The sequence below is a fragment of the Rhincodon typus genome, chromosome 4, assembly GCF_021869965.1.
Source record: "Rhincodon typus isolate 14 chromosome 4, sRhiTyp1.1, whole genome shotgun sequence".
In the NCBI taxonomy this organism is placed as follows: Eukaryota; Metazoa; Chordata; class Chondrichthyes; order Orectolobiformes; family Rhincodontidae; genus Rhincodon; species Rhincodon typus.
Window position 1 is genome coordinate 8,588,345 of NC_063335.1, and position 25,000 is coordinate 8,613,344.

The 25,000-nt window shown below is 38.4% G+C and overlaps 1 protein-coding gene across 1 annotated transcript in view; it reads right to left on the minus strand.

Annotated features, from left to right (window-relative positions):
- Positions 1–275: 275 nt before the first annotated feature.
- LOC109920567 (cyclin-dependent kinase 13-like) overlaps positions 276–25,000 on the minus strand; it is a 54,563-nt gene continuing 29,838 nt past the window's right edge. Inside the window, exons 7-9 of the mRNA XM_048595637.1 lie at positions 24,911–24,994; positions 5,930–6,391; positions 276–3,667 (exon numbers count right to left, since the gene is read on the minus strand). Coding sequence (XP_048451594.1) covers positions 2,790–3,667; positions 5,930–6,391; positions 24,911–24,994 — 1,424 coding nt within the window. The 3' untranslated portion in view covers positions 276–2,789. The remainder of the gene's footprint in view (positions 3,668–5,929; positions 6,392–24,910; positions 24,995–25,000) is intronic.

Consider the following 25,000-nt stretch of genomic DNA (forward strand, 5'->3'; position numbering starts at 1 on the left):
ATTATAGTTGACACACCAACTGATCAGGACCCCTTCTCCCAGCAGTATAGATTGTTGTGATTGTTTGAAATGTGGCATTGTTACATTTATCCTGGCGAGTGTAAAACGTAAATTACCTAAACGCCATCAATAAAACCTTTCCTGAGTATAAAAAAAGTGTTCAGGAGAACTAGATTTAAACTGCTGGCTATTATTTACCTCAGTATTCCGCAGGCAGACATGCTCGGGGAGAATCCATTCCAACATATATAGGGATTATAGATGAACAGAGGCTCTGCAGAAATTAATCTCCATCTTTATTTACAGATCCATACAAAATTACAATACCAGAATTCAATCTTTTAACAAATTATGTGAAACTCTTTGAAAAGGCCATAGTATCCATAAAACATATTACAGTATAAATAGAGTTTTTTTGAATTCTTCTGAAGTGGAGATGAAGTAGGTCAACAGAAAGCATCCTGAAAATTTGAAAATAAAACAATTGATTTAGGTTGGGAAAGCAAACATTTTACACCTGGGTATGAATTAAAATATCAATGTGTCAATTTATCCCCGAGTATATTACAATTTTGGAATGACGTCTAACCTGTACCTTCTATGCACAAGTGAAAATTAAAAAAAAATACAGGTCTCCATTTATACAAGTGTAACAAGGTTTCCTGTACAAGACTGTGTTATTTCACAAGTTAATGTGAATGTCCTGTAACGGTTGGGCACCTGAGATCTTCTACCTTACTATAAGCATAAAATGGTGTACAAAATAAATTTGAAATGGACATTTATTATTTCAAGCTACAACTGAATCATAACAGGGTTACTTGTGTCAGTGGGGAAAATAATGCTTCAAGAACTTGCATACATCTCTGGAAAATCTGCAACACAGCACACATTTCACTCCCACTGAAGGGCAATATCCTTGTGTATGTGAAACAGCACTGAGATCAATAGGGTTATAATTTTATATGTTTACGCCAGGTGAGTGCATGGTTGGAAATCAGGTACATAAAAATTGACTTAAGTCAATGTGTTTGCCAAGTACATCACTTGGCATGCATAAAGTGTTAAATTTTGCATTCTTTTTCACTGGAGTATAGTCATGGGCATGCCTTTTCTGCTAATGAACCAATACAAAATATGTAAATTTGTAAAGTCAAGCATGCCAGTAAAAGCAGAGGGTTCACTGTATTAATAGTTAGTGCCGACTGACAAAATTGGACGTGATCAAATGGATTACATTTGGCAGATCACTGAAGGAGGGCTGGAGCCTTTAGCTCCACAACCATCCTGCCCACCAAAAATGTACTAACCTCCACATACAGTTTTGTATTTGCATGTAAATTAACTGGGAGTTCTTGACAATTCAAAATATCTGGAAAACTTCAACATTAAGCATTAAACTCTCATGACCCAAGAGCAAAACATAAGTTCTGAGATAAAAAGCCCATTATTTATTGGGTTATTAGAATAGAAATAGTTCCACCGTTTTCTGGCTGAAGAATGGTTAAAAATATGCCCAGAATAAGTACAAACTGTATAAATCAATTTTCTTGTTGCCTCAGACTATTTTAGATTATAATAGATAATGAATACCTCTAAATCAGCAAGTTCTCACAACTCCTTTAAAAAACAGCCTCAGTGAAACTGAAGTGGGTTTATGGTCCTTGGTTTGAGATTGAATTACAAAGCCCTTATCCCCAAAGAGGTATTAGGCATCTCATGTGTAAAACTTTGCTTCATATTAGAACTACCAATGCAAATTACATTGTCATATTTTGTGATGTAGGAAGTACCTTGTTCCACAATTGTGGGGATGAGTTCACCAATGTGCACAGATCTCCACGAAAGATGCTCTTTTTTCCAAACCTAGCTCTTGTCTACCAGACACCGTTATGTAATGCAAGTTATTTTTGATAATAGGCAAAAATAAATTGCCTAAATGAATGAATTGAAAGACCCATGAAAAACACTGAAGTAACCAGGCATTTGCTGCTTTTTGTTTTTATATTTCTCATTTTAGTAAGAATTGTCTGATAAAAGTAGAACTACAAAACAAGGCAACAATTCAGTTAGCATGGACTTTACTCAAAACTTCTGATGACCTTTTTTCTAAAAAAAAAGGACCACATACCTGCTGTCCTTGTATAGAGGGTAAATCAAATTGGTGTTGTTAGCTCAGATAAAATGTGAATTAATCACATATTCCTCAATAACGCCAAGCTTAAGAAATGACAGTCACCTGTCAATAAGAATTTTTTTTTTTTAAAAAAAGCACACTACTTAAGAGCATTGCAGAGTCTAGCAGCTCACAGATAGTAGACAGTTGGTCCAAACTCATAAAAGCACTTAATGTACAGAATTCTCGCCAACTTTATGATCATGGTCTTGCTAGGTTTTTAGCCACAAAGTACCCCAAAAGTCAGCCAGCCTAGAAAAACCATTCTCTTCAAAACTATTATACAAACGGGTCTAACCGGTCAAAAGGGAAAAAGTGATGTACAATCATAAAAATAATCTTTTAAAAAACAGAACTGTAGAACAGAGGACGAAGAAAAATATTGCAGTTCATGAGAGAAGCCTAGTGTTTTCTTCATTACTTCTCCACACGTACAAATTGGTTTTGTGATGGAATACTTCAAATTTGTCAAATCTAATAACTTTTGTATTTGTATTCAAATGTACATTTTACATTTTTAAAAAATCCCTGGTACAAACCACAACTATGTAGAAGACTTCCCAGCTGTTTCAGTGTATCGTTCATGTATATTTTATAAAGTCTGGTTTGTAAATCAATATGGTAAACCTCTGCCTCGTCCTCCTATGGTTGATGTGCTAATACGGCCGCTGTACGCATGAGAATAACCTGTTCCACGCCCAGGGGATCCCCAGTTCTGTCCGTGAAGATGGCCACTTGTGGCTAGGTTCTCTTGTCTGTTGGCAACATACCCATAATTTTGTAGTTTTGCGGCAAGAGGCACATTTGCACTGTTAGTACTTTCAGTTATTGCTGCTGGATTACTTCCACTGCTGCCCAGCAGGGGCAGAGCACCACGGCTGTACTCAAATCTGTGGTCTTTGTCTCCTGTAAACTGCATAGCACTGCTGCTGAGATAACTAATCCCTTCTCCATAACCTGTCACTGAGCTAGAAAAGGCATCCGAGTAGCCAGAATGCAAGTGCGCACTACTAGCAAGAGATGATGGAGCACTGAATGTAGACGACACATTATCCAGAAGTGAGTGACTGGGAGCATCCGCACTACCCAGGAAGGTGCCCCTTCCCCCACCGCTGCCAAGTCTGCTGGTATATCCATCAGTATTGAAGTTATTAGATGTGCAGGATGTCCCAAATCCATCCCCATAATCTGCAGCGGTTCTAAGGTTACCACTTGCTCGATAGTCAAGAGACGTCTGTCCCAATTCCTGGGCTTGGTGATGAGCTAAAAGCTCCAAAAGGGCTGCCTTCACTCCTGCAGTTGGATCACTTGTTGAGCAAGGAACGGCACTATGCTGCTCCTCTGTCTGAAAGTTTCCATCTGCTGAAGTGGGTGGTGGTTCTGGCGGCTCCGGGGGTCTCTGGTCTGGGGGCAGGATTCGAGGATGTTCATGTACAGGTGACTGTTCTGGGATGCTAAGATCCGACTGTCTAGCAGAGTCGTCATTGAAATCTGAAATCACATATATTAGAATTTTGAAAAGCAAGTATGATATAACTGGGATGAACTGAACAGCTATTTCAAAGAGCAGGCACAAGCATAGTGAGTCAAAATGGTCTCCTGTACCTTATGATTCTTTGACAGATTACTTTTTGAATAAAATGTGCTTTTAAAATGTTTGCTACTGAACTTCTAATCAACCTTAGATTTTTGTCAGAAAAGCCTTTTTGTGACACTGAACAAGAGAATAAACCATAATCCTTTAAAACATCCCACTAAAGGTTCAGACACTAGTCAACACCTCCAGGTGTCAGTGGGTCAAATATCTTCAAATTCTAGAGTCTGACTAAATCATCAAGCATCAATGTGAACTGGTGCACTTCCAAATACAATCAAAACCATTGAGACACAATGAACTTACTGATGGATCTAATCAGTTTGTGCGGTCGCTGCATCCTCATCACAGAATTAAACAGATTCCAATAAAGTGCAGTTAAGAAAAAACAATTTTGAAAAACTTTTGTCAGAAATCTTAACCATTTTTCCTCATTCTTTCATTGCAAGTTAAAATTGCTGCAATGCCACTAATCTTTTGTGTACATCTAATTACCCTTGAAAAGATGGTGGTGAGCCAGCTTCTGAAATTGATGCAGTCCATCTGGGGTGCATACTCTTAATATTGTTGGTAAAAGAGTTCCAGGATTCACCGCAACAGTGAGAAAAGAATGTTGTAATTCCAAGTCAGGATGGTGCGTGGCTTAGAAGGGAATAAACAGATAGTGATGTCCCTACAAGTCTGCTGCCTTTGACCTTCCAGATGGTAGAGGAGTTGGATTTGCTAACTGCTGTCGAAGACCTTGGTGAGTTGCTGCAACGCATCTTGTATATGGTACACACATCTGCCACTGTGTTGGTGGTGCAGGGAGTCAAACAAGCTGCATTGTTTGCTCCTGGATGGTGTTGAGCTTCTTCAGCATTGCTGGAGCCCCACTTGTCCAGGCAAGTGAGGAATATTCTATCACTCCTGACACCTGTAATGTTCCCTCTAAGCCTTGCAGCCATACACGCCAATAGCCATTCCCAGCATTGATTTCAACTGGTTTTGAAAGGTGCAGCCGTATGTGGACCTCAGAGGTCCATGGTGAAGTAAAAACCAGATGGAGCATAGGACTTGTGCTTTGAAGACAATGATCGGGCTTTGGGCAGTCAGACAACCGAGTTAAACCCCTGAGAATTCCCAGTCCCTGACATGCTCTCGTAGCCACAGTATGTATATGGAAGGTTCAAAATGTTTCTGGTTACTGATAATCCCCAGTGCGTTGACACTGGGAAAAAAAATAAAATCAGCAATGGCAATCCCATTGAATGTCAAAGGGTGATAGTGAGATTCTCATTTATTGGAAAGAGTCACTGCCTGACACTAGGATGGTATAAAGGTTACTTGTTACTCATTAGCTCTAACCTGAAGGCTGTCCAGATCTTACTGCACTTAGACTGCTTTAGAATCTGATGAGTTGTGAATGGTATGAGACATTAGGCAATTATCAGTGAACGTCTACACTTCTGACCTTAACATGGAAGGAAAGTGATGAAGCAGCTGATGATGGTGGGACATAGGACAATACCCTGTAGAACTCCTGCAGCAATGTCCTGGGATTGAGGTAAGTGGCTTCCAACAATCATCTTCCTTTGTGCCAGGTATGTCTCCAACATGTGGAGAGTCTCCCTCGCTACCGCTGATCTCTATCGATTTCAATTTTGCCTGGGCTCCTTCATACAACACTGGGTCAAATGCTGCCTCAATGTCAAGGGCAGTAACATTCAACTCCCCTATTACACATTTGGAACACTACTGCCCAACTAGCTCCAATAGTGAAAGCATTTGGAGGTACAGTACTGTACTGATCCATATGGACCAGTAAGGTGTCCTACATTAATGTTCTCATTCTGACAATAGGAATCCTACCATTTGATCTCCACTCCAAAATGTAAAGGCTGATTCAGAATTCCTGCTGAAGCTATTATTCAGCAACCTCATTAAAAATATACATATGAAAGGATTGGACTGAGTTCAGTTGTGGTACTTTACAAGATCAAGTGAAATTTACTAATCAAACTTGAACATAGTAGGAGAATGAAGGCAAGATGGAGGGAGGAAAGAATAAATCTGCACTAGGACAGGTTACATAAAATGTGAAGAGAACTACCACAATCATTGGTAGAATATCTAACATGAATTAATCAAAATTGAAAAGTGGTTACATGCAAACATACCGAGCGTAGCAGCGACAGGGTCAGGTGGATCCAGAGGTTCTGGTAGTTGAGCGGGTGGTTCGATTTCAGTAGCAGTGCTCTCTGCCTCTGCAACAATTTCTTTCTCTTTTGGCTGTGGTGTCTTAATCAGTTGAGCTAGTAAAACAGCAAGTGTACTCTGGATGGCGGCCTGAGTAGCATCAGGCTCACCTTTCAGTGTTGGCTGAGTCACAGGTGGTGGGGGCTGAACTGTCAAAGTTGATGTTACTTGTGGCTTCTCTAATTCTTGCTGCTGCTTAGCAGCTGCTGCCAGGACTCCAGCTGGAAGGTTAACTGTACTGAGTTGCTGCTGGGTCTCAGGATTCACTTTAATATTCAGTATTTGAGCAAGATGTGCTAGGCTGAGACTGTTCTTGGATCTCAACAAATTCAGCAGAATTGCCAGGTCATTCTGGTTTAGTGGCTGTCCAGTGCATTTACTCCCTGCAGAACAATAATATGAAAGCTCATTAACTGCCCAGCAAATGAAAAGGCTTGAACAGCAGTGTGCTGTGAATTAAGCCTTAAATCCTTACAAAAGATCAGAAATCTACAAATAGGTCAAGTACTTTAGTAAATATGGGAAACAGATAGTTATGGCAAAAGCTAAATATTGTAAATATAGGTATATATGGCAACCGTGCTGGGTAATAATGCTACGTATGTCAGGTAATTATGATAAGCACAATGGGTAACAATATTAAAGTGCACTATGTAAATATGGAAATCACAAACAATAATAATAGGCAAACATTAGCACTCAGAAATAGGTAGTCAGCAGTAAATTACCAGTGGTAACACATTGAAAGAGGGCAGTCTTTGGCCTTGTATCATGATGTAAATGATTACATGACTTTTGGGGGAGGGGGCCTGTGTACACTTTGCTGTTCAAACTCAGAACTGGGGACAGACAGGCAAGTTCTAATTCTGTAATAAGGGTCCCAGAATATCAGGAAAGACAACAGCGTTAGGAATTACAGACTTAGATGGAACCAAAGAAAATATTGAGTGGTTTAAGTTAGATTGGGAACACAAAGGGCGGTTGATAATGCTGGTGCATTGAAGTACAACCACTGTCAACCTACTGCGTCCAGTTCTGGTTTCACTGTTATAGTAAGAATATTATTAAGCTGTGGAGGGTTCAGAAGAGATTTGCCAGGATGTTGCCGGTATTGGAGGGCTTCAGTTAGGATGAGAGGCTGGAATGGCTGGGACTTTTTCACTGGAGTGTAAGCGGTTGAGAGGTGACACTCCTTGGAGGTTTATAAAATCATAAAGGGTATAAGATAGGCTGAATGGCAGTTGACTAATTCCCTAGGGTGGGAGATTTCAAGACATATTTTTAAGGTGAGAGGAGAAAGATTTTTAAAAAGACCTGAGGGACAAATTTTTCTTTTTTTTAAAAAAAAAAAGAGTGGTTTGTATGTGGAATGGACTTCTAGATGTGGGTACAGTTACAATGTTCAAGATATTTAGCTAAGTACATGTACAGAAATGTTGGAAGGGATATGCGCCAAGCACAGGCAGGTGGGACTAGTTCAGTTTGGGATCATGATCAGCATGGACTGATTGGACTGAAGGGTCTAACTGATTGATTTATTGTCACATGTACCAAAGTACAGTGAAAAGCTTTGTTTACAAGCAGTACAGGCAAATCAGGCAGACAGACAACAATGCTGTATAACTCTATGACTATGCTGTAGTGATAACTGAGAACATGCACTAAAAACATTCCTGTATATTTAATAACCTTCAGAACAAAACATACAGGGAAGATAGGGAAAGTAAAAGACAGGCAGAAGCTTAATTTAAACTGTTACATCTTGAAGAATCAAAGACAGAATCGATTTAATTGGAGTACAGAAACATTCAAGCAGGTGAATGTTTGGCGTACATTATCACCTTACCACTGATCTATAGAGGAGCAGATATATAGGAAATTCACTGAAGTGTGTGAAATAGAGTTAATTGGTGACTCAAGCTACACCAATATTAAATGGGGAAGTCATTGTATTAAGGGCAGAGAAAGGAAGTCCTTAAATATCTCTAGGCAGATGTCCTTGCCCAATAAGGAAGGACAGATCTAGTTCCAGGGCATGAAGAGGATGTTTCAGGGAAGGAGCTAAGGAAGAAATATAATACCATTAGGTACAGATTAGTTATGGAAAAAGACAGGAAGCAATAAATAGCCTTTTAAAGAGAAGATGTAAGGGTATAGCCTAGATACATTCTCACGGAGGTAAAAGGGCGAGCAACCAGAATTTGAGCTCCCTGGATGATTGGAGGTTACAGAGTAAGGAGTCGGGGTGGGGGGTGCAGACTGTTTATAGAGGAGACAGTGTCAGTTTGATATCTCAAGGGAGAATTAAAATTTAACATTACAAACAGAAAAAAGTATTAAAAAAGGGAAGAAAACATGAACAGGAATAGAAAAGGTCTTCTGTAAACACAAAACAGTATAAGGGCTTTCAGAGGAGCTGTGCTGCCAATTATGACCTAAAATATGGCTGAATTGGAGGAGATGAAAACATGATTGCGGTTTAGCCAAAAACGTCTTTGTTAAAGCTAGGTAAGGAACTTGCCAGGATACTTGAGCTATTAGAAAGGCTGCCAGTGGAAATGTCACACAATCCAGATGGGGGTACATCCTGGGTTGCTGACAGAAGGGTAGTGTTATGATTCCTGAAGGGACCATTAACACAAAAGAGAAATTCAAAATCCCTGTTACTCACTAAAGAAATGAAGCCACAAGATTCCACTGCTTAAACAAACAATGTTACTGTACAAAAGCCAAACACAGCAAACACTATTACATAACCTTTCATCAGCTTAAGTTATTCACAATAGAAAAAGTTAAATCTGAAATCCTCAATTCAAGTTGATTTCTCCCCCAGAAAGTCATAGAGTCATACAGCATGGAAATGGGTCCTCCGTCCAACTCGTCCATGCTGACCAAGTTTCCTAAACTGAACTAGTCCCATTTGCCTGCATTTGGCCTATATCCCTCAAACGTTCCTAATCATGTACCTATCCAAACATCTTTTAAATGTTATAACTGCACCCTCCACTACATTTCTTCTGGTAGCTCATTCTGTACAAGCATGACCCTCTGCAGGAAAAAGCTACCCCTTAGGTCCCTTTTAAATCTTTTCCCTTCTCATCTTAAACCTATGTCCTCTAGTTTTGAACTCCCCCACCCCAGGGAAAAGACCTTGGCTATCCATGCCCCTCATGATTTTATAAACCTCTATAAGGCAAACCCTCAGCCTCCTAGCTCCAAGGAGAAAAATCCCAGCCTATCCAGCCTCTCCTTATAATTCAAACCTTCCAGTCTGATAACATCCTTGTAAATCTTTTTGGCACCCTTTCCAATTTAATAAGATCCTTTGCAATAGCAGGGCAACCAGCATTATAAGCAGTACTCCAAACGTGTTTGGGAACTCAATTCAGGATTAGATAAGATACCACTGGAGTCATGCTAATTGAATGCATAAATACATTAAAAGAAATACATTAAATTTTATTAACACAAGTCTATGTGGATGGCTAAGTCTTCAGTTCATTATTAATACCGGTGAATGCAATAATCCTAGAATAAATAATTATTCAATTAAAACTAACTCCCAATTAGTAAAAAGGAATTTTTATTTAATGCAAACATTTTTTTTTTTGGGAGGTGAGCAGTATTGTTCCTTCCAAAATTACATTAAAATTATTCTACATCAACAGTATACCCCCACGCCCTTGGCAACCTTTGTAACTTCGATCCTCCATTCATCCTAAATTCTAGCTCCCCCCGCCCCAAAAACCATCACCACCATCTTTGCCCCATCCCAATCCCAGCCTCCACTCACGCTAAATCTGTTATCCAATCTTCCAGCTATTCTGCACTGTCAGCCTCTCTTCTGGCCATGTCTAGCCTGTTACCCTCTGTCCTGACCCATCAGCCTACATAGCAACTCAACCAAATCATCAGGTTCCAGCAATAGTTGGGGATGCTCATTACGTGCCTGCACATGGTGACAGTTAGGTCTTAGGCCCATATGATGTGCAGTTCAAGCTTATCCATTCAGGCATGGGGATCATTTCTTGTGCACCCACCTTCGATGTGTTTCAATTTCTAGGTCAATGCAAGTGCTAATTCACTGTCAAAAAATGTTGTGACACATTCATAATCTTGAAGAAACTAAAATGTTGCTGCAGCAGAACCATCCTCCCCTGATGTTCCATCATCAAAAACAACGGACTAGACAAAAGCAGCACAAACTTCTTTACCAGCAACTTTCCTGCAATATTGCTTCATAATCCTAACTCGGATATAAGTTAATACTTTTTTATTCTTGCTAGATCCAGGTGTAGATATTTTAATCAACTTGTTCAGAATGACACACCACTGGAGCAGGTGCGACCTGACCCGAGGCCTGCCTGAAAGCAGCATCACTCTAAACATTGCCACAAATCAAGAAGACCCACACCATCTTTTCTGGGCAACTCCATGATAATAAACGCAGCCTTGTCCATGTCACTCATGTCCAGAAAACTTTTTTTTTTAATAAAACTGAGAATGGCAGGGGACTAGAGCATGGTGGAGGGATTGAAAGCAAATGGAATATCATTATCTGATTTCAAGTGCTCAAGTGAAATACATGAAACACATAAAACAATGTGAGCAAGTCAATAAATCCTCCCCTTCGCAAGTTATCTGCTAGGTAGCAGTGGGGTGTAGAGAGACAAGCTTAGAAATTTTGTTTTTTAAAATCTCAACAAGTATACTAACTAGTAATTTCTATTTTAGCAACTAAATGCACAACACTATTGTCCACAATTCAAGTTCAGATAATATTGAAGTCTTTTAGTGAAAGGATGGCTCATGGGTCTTGAAAACAAAAACAAAAAAGCAGTGCTGTCCACATTTGAAATAGTACAACTATCAGAATTTACAAAGCTATATAATTTCCAGGTATCTGATGCTCATGGCGGAAACTCTACAGAGTCTACCATCTTCCCTCCCTGCCTCTTCCCAGGGTTCAACTTCAAATTGTCCACAATGAAACCAAAATTTGTACCATAAAATTCCAGGATCAAGTCTCTAACTAATCAGGTTTGTGAAAACTTTCCATTTTCTTTATTATGAAATCTCCCACAGTCTGAAATTATGAAATCTGCCACAGTCTGAAATTTTTCAACTCAAACCTGAATGCCATTCTCAATTCCTGCACAGCAAATTAAATGGAAGATTAGAAGCTCTGTTCTCCAATCACAGCTGTTCTGTGCAAATTCTCTTCTGTCTTCTACAAGCTGACTGCTCACAGAACTCCAAATGCAAAATGACTAACTGCCTTCATCTGCAAGGGTTCCCCTACAACTGCTTCGCAACCTCCAAGTGAAGCAAAACTTTTAGCCTCTTTACCCCTCATGAGCTCTGCCACCAATCTGAGATCAAGCCTGACTGCTGAATGTTTGCTTCTAAGAGGACAGACCGACACACTTAAATTCAACCCAAAACAGCAGTTCCTTACAACTTATTTTTGAGGCAACAGGGTATATTTCAGGACGTTCCAAACAGAAATAAGAACTATCTTACCTTAAAACAAATCTTCTTGATTATGGTCATATAAATAATTTCTCTCTTCAATGGAGTTTATGACCCTTTCTCCAGACTTGCTAGCCCCACCACGAAAGATCTTCATGTACCAACTGCTGCTAGATTATTTATGCAGGTTCTCAGATAGAAAGAACCTGTTTCTTTTATTGAGTGAAGTGTCGACTGCATGCCCACAATTGGCAGCTAGTTATGAAAGGATCTTCTTTGAGTAGATCTATTGTTCCCAACCCTTCATCCAACAGAGATCTGTTGGGTCTTATTAGTATTAAGTGGTGAAGGATTAACCACAACATGTCTTTGGAAAAAGAAACACAATTCAGTGAGAAGATGGTACTAACTAGGTATATCATGTGGATTTAAACTGTACAACTAATTAACAACCAGCAAAATAAAACTGATTAGCTCTGCCCAGAAAGTCATTTAAAAATTATCAGGCAGGACTATTTCAAAGATCCCTAGTTAACATTTCAGGCTGACTGGCTGATACAACACAGATCTTCTGGTTCTGTTGCAGACTGAGGGATGGGTTATCCATTGTTTAAGTTTGCTCCCCTCTTGCAACATTAAATATATTCTTGAACTACAATAACATTCAGTCTGTTGGCCAGTTGCCTCAACCAAGTGCTTTCTTCTCATATATATTTAATCTTTAATCTCAAACCTAAAAATTACATTCCTAAAACTAAAATTTATATCTCCAAGACATATGAATTGCAGAATCAGATATTCACAATAAGAAATTGCAGTGCTGGTGCAATCTTCCAATTCTTAAACTGGGATAAATATCAAGAGGACTGGAAAAATGCAAATGTTCCCTTTATAGAGATAGGAGAGGGAAAAATAACTTCAACTAAATTCATTTTTTTTGATGAGGCAAGAGGACAAATGAAGGCAGTGCTGTTAGTGCAATGTATATGGACGGTCAAAATGTGTTTAATAAATAGAGTTGGTGCAAAATTGAAGCCCGTGGGAAAAAGGAACAGCAGCAGCTGGAATACATGAAGGGCTGAGGCTCTTGTCACACAGTGGTAGCATCCGTACCAAGGCTGTCAATGGTTTGAGTTATCATTTTTCATATCTTCGATCACTATTTGCTGATTCATAGTCGGAAAGACTGCAATTTAAATCTTTGGATGTCTCTAGCCCAGAAGACTGTGGATGCTGAATGATTGAAGATATTGAAGATAAAGTTATATTTATTTTTGATCAGTAAAGTAATCAAGGAACCATGACTATACGAGCGATGTAGGGTAGTTATTTTTATGCCATTTACATGATTTAATAGGCTCCCATAAAAATGGAGTGGGGAAGAAGCAGCAGAAATGGAACAGTTTAGGATTTTTCATCAATGGATTACTTATGTTCTTCCATGCAATCTTAATTTTCTTGGAAGAATCTAACAGACTTGCTGCATACCCTGCAAGAATGTATTTCTAAACCAATGAGTATTCCAGCTTAAAATTCAGCCAATTGTGCATATTACAATTTACTGTTATTTGTCAACAATGGATAGTAGTTTCTCGCTCCAGGAACATGCAATTTATGTAATAAATTATAGATTTGTGCACAGTTTTCATTGTACTGCAAATTTTAAGTATTTTGTTTAATTGTTTACATGGGCTTTTAAGCAAGCAAATAGTTAACTGCTGGATTGTGTTTTAATAGAGATGACTGCTTTCATGGAACAGGAAATGAAGATGTCACGTGATAATGAGACATAATATGTTTATGAAACTAGACATTTACAGAGACAAAATGTGGCAAGTTAGAACAATCCAGAATTATTAAATTGAAATTATCACAGTTTAAAGTGATGATCTGTGGAATGTAATTTAACAATAAGAGACAGAAAAAAAGTCTACTCGAAATGACTTTTTTTGCATATTATTAATCATGTCCCTTAAATGCTGATTGCAATTACATTACCAATACACAATTTGGATTCCAAATTATTGCATGGCTTAAACTTTGTTAGTATAGTTCAAGGCATAGCTATTGATTGCATATTGATAGTCTTTGACATAATTGTGAATGGCAAGTTGATCACACGGATTGCTATCAACAGTGCAAAGTGACTGCTTTTACCAAATATAGAAGAAGAAATCATGGATACTAAAGCTCAAGACAGGAAAAAAAGGTTCTCCAAAAAGATTCAATACATTGTTGCACAGATTCACAGGGGCAGGAAAAAGTTAAGAAAGAAAAGAAACAAACAGTCAGGCCAAACCAGACCAAAAGTTGTGTCAACGTATGTCCAAGCTGCTCTGGAGTGCAAAGAGCCTGAAGACTTGTACATTATCACCTGGTTGTCAAGTATTGCTTTATTACTTAATAGATCCTCTTAATATGTTACACCATCTGCCAACTCTTTGTCTTGACATGAGCTCAAATACAGGTTCAAGTACTTTGCAGAACTTTAACTGTGTAATAAATTCATTTTTTATAGTAGACACAGACCAATCAATCACATGCCAGCACCAAGAAAGCATGGGCCTGAGGCCATCAGAAAACTAGACAAATAAATTAGCATAAAACTAAACTTAGTGCCTCTTGCACCCCACTGCAGTGAAGCCATTTAAATGATGCAATTTACTTCTGTGCATCACTCATGATATTTCAATTCTTTAATGACTGCATCATTTATGAGAACATATGAACTGAAGGCTTAAGCCATTCGCCTTCACAGGCCACAAGTGTTCTGTTTAATATGCAGATATCAAGTTACTGATACTAACAAAATTGTAAAATGATAAAAGCATACAATAAAATGATTAAAAGATGAAATCGATACAAAGACTTTTCTGGAGTGATCCAGAATAAGGGACACAATCTAGAAATACAGCCAGGCTACTCAAATTAAATCAGGAAACAGCTTTTCTTAAAGAGTAGAGTTAGTCTGGAAGTCCCCTCCCAAAGTATTACATCAACAGATTTTTATTAGGCAATAGCATCAATTCATATAGATCAATAGCAGGATAATGAAATTAAAGGATATATCTGCCATAAACAGTGAAACAGAATCAACAGATTCAAGTCTTCCTAGGATCTCTGATATAGGATGCATCTTCCAATGATGTGTTAAAAGTGGACTGTTGGAATTCTTCATGCCAACATAATTGCAATAGGATTGATAGCAAGAAAGAAATAATGCAAATAGATTAGAGATCGAAAGGCCACTGTTGTAGTTTGAAAATCCTTTGTAGACAAGAAAATAATAATTACACAATGCAATTCATATGTTTTAGTGACGGAAGTTGCAATTTTATCACCACAGCACTGATTTCCAATAAAACATACAAAACAGGTAACAACCTCCCCACCAGCTCCAAATGAACTGCATCAGAATGTACATATCATAGGATAATTTAGCCTAGAAACAAACCTTAACTCATCTTAACTTCTCTGTGCCAGCTTTAAGACAGAGTTAACAGTCACACTGTAAATTTTCTCCTTCAACTCTTTAATCTCCTTTTTAAAGGTTAGTACTGTTATAATCCCAGCTGAATGGCCAAAAGTTTTTTTTTGCTAATTTTTACTGTGGGTCAATCACTGAATATATTCACAAGAGGCTGCCAAGGAACTTTAAAGAAAAAGGTTAACTGCGTACAAAAAGCAAAAATAAAATTGCATTATATAGGTAGTTAAAAGTCTTATTACAAACTTCAGAAGTAAAGATTCAACTCTTTTACCTTTAACAATTACCTTACAAACACTCAAACCTCCATGAAGGATCACCGTAATTCTACTGAAAAGCTTACTGTTGAGTGGGAAACCTCTGCATTGAATTGATGCTAACTTCTTCGTTAATGTCACTAAAAAACAGTCAGGTTAATAAAAAAGAATTGCTAACACAGCTCTCTTATTATCATGGGCTCAAACGTCTCTTCCACAGATTAACCATTCTGGAGCTTTTCTCCCACCAACTTCTAAGCCACTCAGGACTTATCCGCTCCTACACGACTGTTTTGAAACACAGAAAATAGGGACAGGAGTAGGCTACTTGATCCTGCTCCACGGTTCAATACGATCAATGGTTGATCTTTCAACTCAGTTCCCTGTACCGGTTGCCTCTCCATAACCTTTAATCCCTTTAGCCCCAAGTGCTATTTCTAATTGCTTGTTGAAAACATTTAATGTTTTGGCCTCAACCAGTTTCTGTGGCACAGAATTCCCCAGGCTCACCGCCCTCTGGGTGAAGGCATTTCTCCACATCTCAGTCCCAAATGGCCTACCCCTTATCCGTAGAACGTGATCCCTGGTTCTGGACACCCTGGTCAGAGAGAACATGCTCCCTGCATTTGGCCTGTTCAGAATTTTATACGTTCCTATTTGATTCCCCTACATTTTTCTAAATTCCAGTGAATATACCTAACCAATCCAGTCTTTCTTCATATGTCAGTCCTGCCATTCTAAAATTCAGTCTGGTAAATCTTTGTTGCACTCCCTCCGTAGCCAGAACATCCTTCTGAGAAGGTCAAAACTGCACACAATGTTCCAGGTGTGGTCTCACCAAGGCCCTGTACCAAGACATTCCTGCTCCTGTACTTGAATCCTCTCAACATGAATGCCAAGATTAGCCTACTTTGATCGACTCACATACAAGGACACCCAGCTCTCACTGCACCTCCTTTTTTCTCCAATTTATTGCCTTCCTGTTTTTGCTTTGAAAATGGATAACCTCACATTTATCCTCATTATACACAACCTGCCATGCATTTGTCCACTCACTCAACTTGTCCAAATTTCATAGAAGCAGCTCTGCATTCTCCTCACGATTCACAATCCTAGAGTTTTGTTTTGTCTAAAGTTTGGAGACAGCTATTCTGCATTACTGACACTACAGGTTCTTTTCTTTCTGAAAGAAATCTGCATATGCATTAACCTTCTGGATAGTTCTGTTGTTTTTTTTTAAGAAAAAAAAAGAAACTTGTTTCTGTTTCTGTCTCCTGGTGTCACAGAACATTGTGGCGAGACTATGGCCCAGTATTTTTCCTCTTTTCTGCACTGTTTTCTAAAGCACTGAACTATTCACCGAGGGTTTTTTAAAAGCATGTAAAATAATTTCTAGAAAACTCAGCATCATTCACATAAGTCAAAATGAAACTAAATCTGTCTTATTGAGCATACTCAATATAGAAATACAAATTAAACTTGAAGTTTTATGATAATATCCACTTTAGAAGCAAAATTTTTAAACATTAGTGCAAATCATGAACCTTCATTACAATATTAAATATGCTTCAAATGCCCTTTCAATGTATTTAGATCATACTTCTCAGTATAACTTTTCTTCACGTTACTCTGAATCTTTTGCCAATTATTCTAAATCAGTGTATTGTTGTTCCTGATGATTCTGTCAGTATAAAGTTCCTCCTTATTTATTCAATCCAAACCCTTCATGACATTGAACAACTCTCTCAAATCATCCCTTAACTACCTACAATCTACCAGCAGCAAACGGAGTTTCCTCAGTCTCTCAAAGTAACCGAGTGTGGTCTGCACTCAGTCTCATTTAGCATCGACATCCTTCCAAAAGCATGACTGTAGAATTCTTCATACAATACTTTAGCTGGACTCAAGCAGGGTTTTAAAAATAGTAATTAATTTTGTCAACTGTATACAATGTATCTCTATCTCTAAAGTGAAGATTACTATGTGCATCTAAACAGCCTTCTCAATTTGTTCTTTAATCTTCAAAAGGCATGCGAAATGCACTCACTGGCCTGTCCCTATGCACAAAAAAAATTCAGAATTTAGTCGAAGTTGATTCACATTCTTATCAAAATTAATAACTTCACACTTTCAAGTTTCATCTCCCCCTTTCATCAGTCTGTTCTCTTATAACTTGTTGCTATTGCATCCTCACAATTTATTACATTTCCAAGTTTTGCATTATCTACATATTCTGAGCTTATGCACTGTCTATCCAAATCCCAGGTTTTTAATATTAAAGAGCAATGGTCCAGTGGCCAATCATTTATTCAATGCCCTTGAATCCCAGGGTTTCACTTTTGCCCATGCAGTACTTTATCGAATGTTTTTTGGAAGTCCATATACGAAACATCTATCACATTATGTTCAATATCCCCATTCTGTTATTTCAAACAGCTTAATCAAGACAGTTAAATACAATTTGCTTTTGATAAGTCTGTGCTGCTTTCCCTTACTAACCCATATCTTTCCAGGTGACAATTTCTTTTGTCTCACCTCTCCATTCACGTTAGACTGCCGATCTGCAGTTTTCAAGCTTATATCCACCTCTTTGTGCACAAGCTTAAAATGTACGCAAAGCCTTGTAGTTTAATGAACCTGTGCATTCTCAATGGCGATGCCTCTACCTATCACAGTCAATTTGCCAACCAGAGTTTTTCTCATATACAGCATAAATGTTGGTTTCCCCTTAAATTGATATTCTTGCAAATTGTCCTGATGAGTGCAAGATGAAAGGATTTGATAAAATGTCTTTTTGTCACTAATGCTCAATATTGTGATCACTGGTCTCATCCCCTTTCTACTGGTTAGTGGCCTATAGTATACTCACAGTGAGCATGTCCTCTACTGTTACTTTCCTGTTTCTTGAAAAACAGTTAAGGATTCATTCACTCCTTGAGCAAATAAAAAGGATCCAAGGAATTTTCAAAGGATGAGTGGGAAAGTTTTCTGGATTCTACTTTAACATTGCTTCCTCAATCAACATAACCAAGTCATAATTATCCGATCATTCATTCATTCATTTAGTTTTTTGAGTATCTTATTCAGTGCACAAATGAACAGCAGTGACTGCATTACAAAAGCAATGCCATATATTATGACAACTTAAGTTATACCTCACTCTCATGTAGACGTGACATCCTTCTAGAAGCATGGTTCCAGGATTCATCTCTCAATATTTTAGCTGGACCCAAGCAGTGTTTTATAAATATATTCATTAGCATTAACTCCCTCATCTCTACATACTACACTTTTATTTATAAAGTGAAAGATACAATATACATTCATAACAGCCTTCTCAATTTGCCCTTTAATCTTCAAGATTTGTGAACATACACTCATGGATCTCTCCTTATCATCATAAAATTCACAATTTAACCTATGCTAGTTCTCATTCTTCCCAAAATTAATCATTTCACATTTTTGTTAAATTTCACTTGCTCCTTTCACCAGTCTGTTCAGAAAGAATACTCAGATTTGCAGTTGCCTCCCCACTTCCTCTCCTTGCATTCGCTCTCCAAATTTAAAATCCTTTACAGTACCTTCAAACTCCACACATCAGTGCTACTTCTGTGCAGCTGAGGTAATTCATAATGCTTTTTTCTCAGTAACGCTATGAAATTCACATTGTTTCTTAATAATTCCTCAATTTTTTTTTTCCTCTTTCTTTGCTACAGCCAAAGAACTTGTCACATGCTTTTCCTACCATTTGTACCAAATCGGTTCCTTCATCACCCATAAAGCTTAACTTATCAGTATACATAGGCTTTAAATTCACAAAATCAGAGATTCTAAAGTTATTCATGGCTTCATTCCTTCATATCTCAAACTTCTCTAGCATTGCTTTCCTCCAAATCTGGCCCCTTGCATATCCTACACTCCTTGCATCCCACCAATGACAGTCATGTTTGCAACCATCTAAGCTTCAATCTCTGAATTTTCCTTCCACTTCCCTCCCCCTCCCCAATTGCAGCTGTGGCTCAGCTCGTAGCACTCACTTGGATGAGGAGGTTGTAGGTTCAAGTTACATTCAAGAGATTTCAGCATAAAAAACTAGATGAATACTTTAGTGCAATACTGAAAGAGGACTGGTAGAAGATCAGATAAGATTTCAAACCAAGGCCTTGCCTGTTCCCACAGGTGGTCAAAAAAGATTCCATTGGACAATATCAAAGAGAAGCAGAGGAATTATCTACTGTGCTCTGACCAATACTTATCCCTCAATCAACACTGCTAACCACTTGGTTGTTACCGCATTTCAGGGAGTAGGCCATGCAACAATTAGCAGCATTTTTGGACATTCCAATGTCAAAAAAAATACTGTATGAATGCAAGTTCCGCTTCAATGCTGCTACAATGTATCCTAGGTCATTTTTTGACCTTAAAAATACAATTGTACTTTTGAATTTCTTATTCTGTACACTAAGCTCAATCAAATCATGGTAAAGAATGATCCCTCCTCCACTTTCCTGTGATTGACATGATTGACCCTTTAATATCTCCCACATGATCAATATATGAGGTATGGATTTGGTTGCTTCTGCTTCAAAGGACCTAACACAGCATTTGGAAAGAATTTCTCTCTTAATAAACACCAGAATTCCTTATCCTTGGTATACTAATTTTTCCTTGTTGTATACTTTCCTCTAATGACATCTTTCCTGGGGTGCCAGCATCGTGAGCCAAGACCAGCATTTGTTCCCCATCTTAAAATTGTTCAAGGAGGTGGTGAACTGCCTTCCTCATCTGGTGTGGTAAATCAACAGCGCTGTTGTACCTTTATTTCTCTTAAACACATACCATATTATTGGACAGTCATATATTCTCTCAGTACGAACTAAAGCTAATATTCTTGGCCCCACTATGAAATCTATTTTGTTATTATTGGTACCTTGTTTGACTCAGAGCTGTGCAACAAACTCCAAATTCTTTCAAGCATGAAGACAGCCTATCTTCATATCAAAGCCTGCTTCCACTTCTACCTAAATCCATTGCCAGTGAAACTTCTGCCACTTCCTAATCCAATAATTCCAGTGCTTCAATTATTGGCCTCCATAATCCTAGCACATCCTCAATGCACTGTCCATGACCTGGTTCTGCACTAAGTTCTGTTCAGGCATGACTTCTACCATCACAGGAGTTGGATAATTTATTGGAAACAGAGAACACATTCTCGCTTCAACTTTAAATGCTCGTGACCTCACTCTGTCCTGCTGCTAATATCATGTACAGAATTGCTGTCTTTCCTGTTCACTATCTTCTGACTCTGGCCTTTTGTGTCACATTGTACCTCCTCCTACCCAGTGCTTCACCACTGCTAGCATAGCTCCATCTAACTGGATCTTGTCTTTTTCACTCTAAGCCCCTAAATCTATAATTTCCCTCAATTAAAACTCATCTCAAATCTCATTTGCTACATTTCAAGATTTTTCTGACTATGCTTCTCAGAAAGGATTACAAAAAAGTTCCGATTTTTTCCTCTTAGAATGCAATGTGTATTTCAGGTTTTAAAAATCACAATGAAGGATTGTTAATCTGATGAATAGGAAGTAGTTTTCTCCAGGGATTAAACAATAGATGGTTTGTTAGTGAGTGTGCATTATCTCAAAAACTCTAATCTCTGTTTGCATGAGCAATAAGATAGAAGGAAATAATATTGCATCTGCTACAGAAGATGATGCTATGGTTGAAAAGGCCAGAAAAAAAAAAGCTTTTGATCAGAATTCTGAACAGTTAATCTAACAAGACAAGCTACTAAAGACAGCAGCATAATATTTTTATTATTTTTATGCCACTAAATGAAAATTATTTGCACTGACTAAACATTGCGAACTTGATCATAGCCACTGCTCCAGACATCCAAGTCACTGTGACATAAAACACTTCAAAAGATTCAAACCAAGGCAATGCACCAGTTATACCATGTGGTAGAATTCCACATTGCAATCATGCTCTGAGAAAAGAAGCTGTTCTTGAATGCCCTACTGAATTTATTGGCGCCAACCTCATATTTTAGTCCTAGTTATGGTCACCACTCTGCAAATGAAAATACCTTCTCTAGATTTGCCCAACAAACCTTTCATTATTTTAATGATCCCTCAATGTCACGCCACAAATCTTCTCTTTTCTACACCTTTCTACCTTGTTCAATATTTCATCATAGGTATAAAGTTTCAAGCTCTGGTATCTTCTCGGTAAATATCTTTTGTACCTTCTCCAGTACCTAGATGATAATTTTATAATATGGAGACCAAAACTGCTTATAATAATCTGTGCTCCAACCAAGTTTAATCTTGCTGTTTCTCAATTTTATCCCTTTAGAGAGCCATTTAGTTTTAAAATGGCATTATTAATCTACATTGCTGATGATACAAGTCTCTGGAACCCCAAATCCTTCTCGCTTAGATACTCGTTTTCCAAGTATTAAATGACCTCCTTAATCTTTCCCCTCCTTCCTTCTTTGTAAGGTAGTACACTGAATTTCCTTTGAAATTAAGTAGCCAGTCTGCATGTACATTGCACTTGTTTATCTTTCGGAAGAATTTGAAATGGTTAAGGTATGATCTTCCATTTTTGAAACCTTTGCTGACTACTTCTTATTACATTTTCAGTTTCTTGATGTTTTCTACTACATCTTTGAATAAAGATCAACCACCTTTCCTTCCATTTAGTGCAAGTGAAGTAGTCTATAATTTCTTAGACTTATTCTATGGATAATAGCATTGTTGCCATAGAATTCTGTTTTATACGAAGTTTGTCCCATATGAACTTAATAACACCTCATCTCATGGCAAATTATGGCATTGGTAAATATGTGAGCATTTCACACTTGTAATCCTAGACAATTAGAAAACTCTGATTCATAGAATTCATAGAATCCCTACAGTATGGAAACAGGCTATTCGACCCAACATGCTCACACTGACCCTCTGAAGAGCATCCCAACCAGATTCACCCCTATCTCTGTAATCCTGCGTTTCTCATGGCCAATAGACCTAGCCTACATTAGACACTATGGGTAATTTAGCATGGCCAATTCACCTAGCCTGCACATATTTGGACTGTGGGAGGAAACCCATGCAGACACGGAGAGAATGTGCAAACTCCAGACAGACAGTCACCCAAGGGTGGAATTGAACCCAGTTCTGTGGCACAGTGAGGCAGCAGTGCTAACCACTGAGCCACTGACACAGTATTTCTTTTTACATTTTTTATACTTAAATGTGCAATTAACACTCATCATGATCCAAGTATGGGGTAAAAGACCAAATGTAGAAACAATCAATAAAATTGCTGTGGTGATTAGAAATTCCAGTCAGAAATGCTGCTTCTACAGGGACAGATACGTAGCCTAGACCCATTTTAGAAACTGATGTAAACCCAAGTTTAAAAGCTACATACACAACAATGAACTAATCATTGCTACAAATTTTCAACTTGAGTTTTATCTCGAAAAGAGGTTTTGTTACAAGGTAAGCAGATTAGGTGTGCATACTTTTTACTGAAGTTTGTGCTTAACATTTTATATTGCTTCTAACACGATTTCTGAGTTAATTTCCCATAATTACTGTGTATGTTAACATGGTTAATACAATGATAAAATAACAGTGATTGGTAAATTTATGCCAGAATCTAAAAGCTTTGAACACTCAAATTCAAAAGAAAAGACTTTATTTTTGCCCTTTATTTGAACACAGCACATGTTCTAACACAGAACCAGCACAACCATGGATATCAACAAAGAGCCAAAATCATTAGTAAAGGTGAATGCACTAGACCACATTTTATGAGTGACCACATACAATGTGAAATCAAAACTAAGATCTAAACTTGAATCTACAGGACATATTCCTTATGTTACCATGATAAAAAACTGAAACGTTTACTGGAATTTCTGGCTCGTGCATTGTATAATGTAGTCAGCACACCACAGGAAAAACGGTATAATTGGAATGACGTGCAGTCTAGTTCAAATGCAACAAGCAAAAACGAGATCCAGTTAGGTTTTAACTAGATTTTGCTGAAGGTGCAGACATTGAAAAACAGATCTATACAATAATCTTTAGTGGAATTTATGAAAATGATATCCTTTATCTCTGTACTTGCAATACAAGTGCATCAGTTGCAAGCTGTGTCCTGACAGCTCAAGAACAATGCTGCAAATGCTTTACAATTCCAGTTCAAATTAAAATACTGTTCTTCTTTACCCACCAGACATCCAAAGTGGAGTTGAAAATGCAAACTGGAATCCAAATAAGCGCACAGCTTCCTGTATTATTGGGTGGTCAAATTAGCAGGACTAAATCTTTACGGACAGTGATTGCAAAGCAAGGCTTAAAAGAGTGCCTTGACCTACCAGGAATACTGGTCTTGTGAAATATCACTGCAAAGTCAAACAATAAGGAAAGTGACTGAGTGTATCCTCCACACATACTGCATCACACTATATAAAACAAACTGCATGCCCGAAACCCCAGAAAGCTAACAATTTTAGGTATAACTGCCCAATGAATGTGTGGTATTAAATGACAGAGGATGTTACTTTGATGCCAAGTGAACGTCACAGTTCTTCTCTCAATACTACAAGGGATTTTTGAAGCGCACAAACTCACAAGAGGCCTTCATCTCATGCCTGATTCAAGAGATAGGACATCTGACAATGAAGCATTCCCTCATGTTAGCCCAGATGTGTGTTCAAGTTCTGCAATTTCAACTTACAACTTTTTACCTTAGAGATAAGGGTATTATTAAGTTAAATTTAGCAAAGTAAAATATTACAAAGATACATGGAGTCATGTATAGAGAGGTTTAGCTTGTATACCCAAAAAACAGATACTGAGCAGGACACATGCAGGAAGGACAAATCCAGCGGGAGAAATAAGGCAGCTGCAATGAAACAAGGGGAAATGAGGGAAAGGCTTTTAAAAAAAAGTTCAAATGAAATAAGTGGAAGGCCCTCACATAAACATGAGGAAGACACGAGGGTGGGGGGGTTTGCGGTGGTGGTGGTGGGCAGTATGACGGGAGGGAAGGAGAGAGCAAGTGTGACGGGAGGGGAAGAAACCAAGAGAGAGAGAGACAGAGTGGGAGTGGGGGGCGGGGGGCGGGCGGGAGAGAGAGACAGAGAGAGAGAAGGAAAAGAGGGGGGATGGAGAAAGAGACAGATGGAGGGTTGAAAGAGAGAAGTGGGGGAACAGGGTCAGAGACAGGGTGGAAGGGGGGAGAGAGAAAAAGAGAGCGTGCGAGGGGTGGCGGGGGACAGACAGACGAGAGAAGAGGGAGAGGAAAAGGGGGGAGAGAGACCAACAGAGAAATGTGGGTGTGGGGGTGGTAGAAACTTTGGTTAGGGAAAAAAAGAAATCACCCAGTCATGAGGCATCGAATTGATTAAATATTTGACTTAAGAAACCTTTTGCTTTGGGTACAAATTGAAGCACGCACCAGTGATTTTTTTTTCCACTGTCTACCACCAGTGTCATTTACAGCACATTATTCTTTATTTGAAAACTTCTACTGGCTACGTTGAGTTTTGAAGTACAGAATGTGGAGACACGCTGAAGCCATATTTACACCAGACCCTTTTATTATTGGACATGCGACACAACAGAAAATGGGAGAAGCCAACAGAAAGCGGAGTTATCACTGACCTATTCCTATACTGGAATTGCCCTGAGTTTTATGTTGAGAAAGCTGCAAGCCTTGAGGTGTGTTGTTCCTGCTGTCATCCATGCATAAAG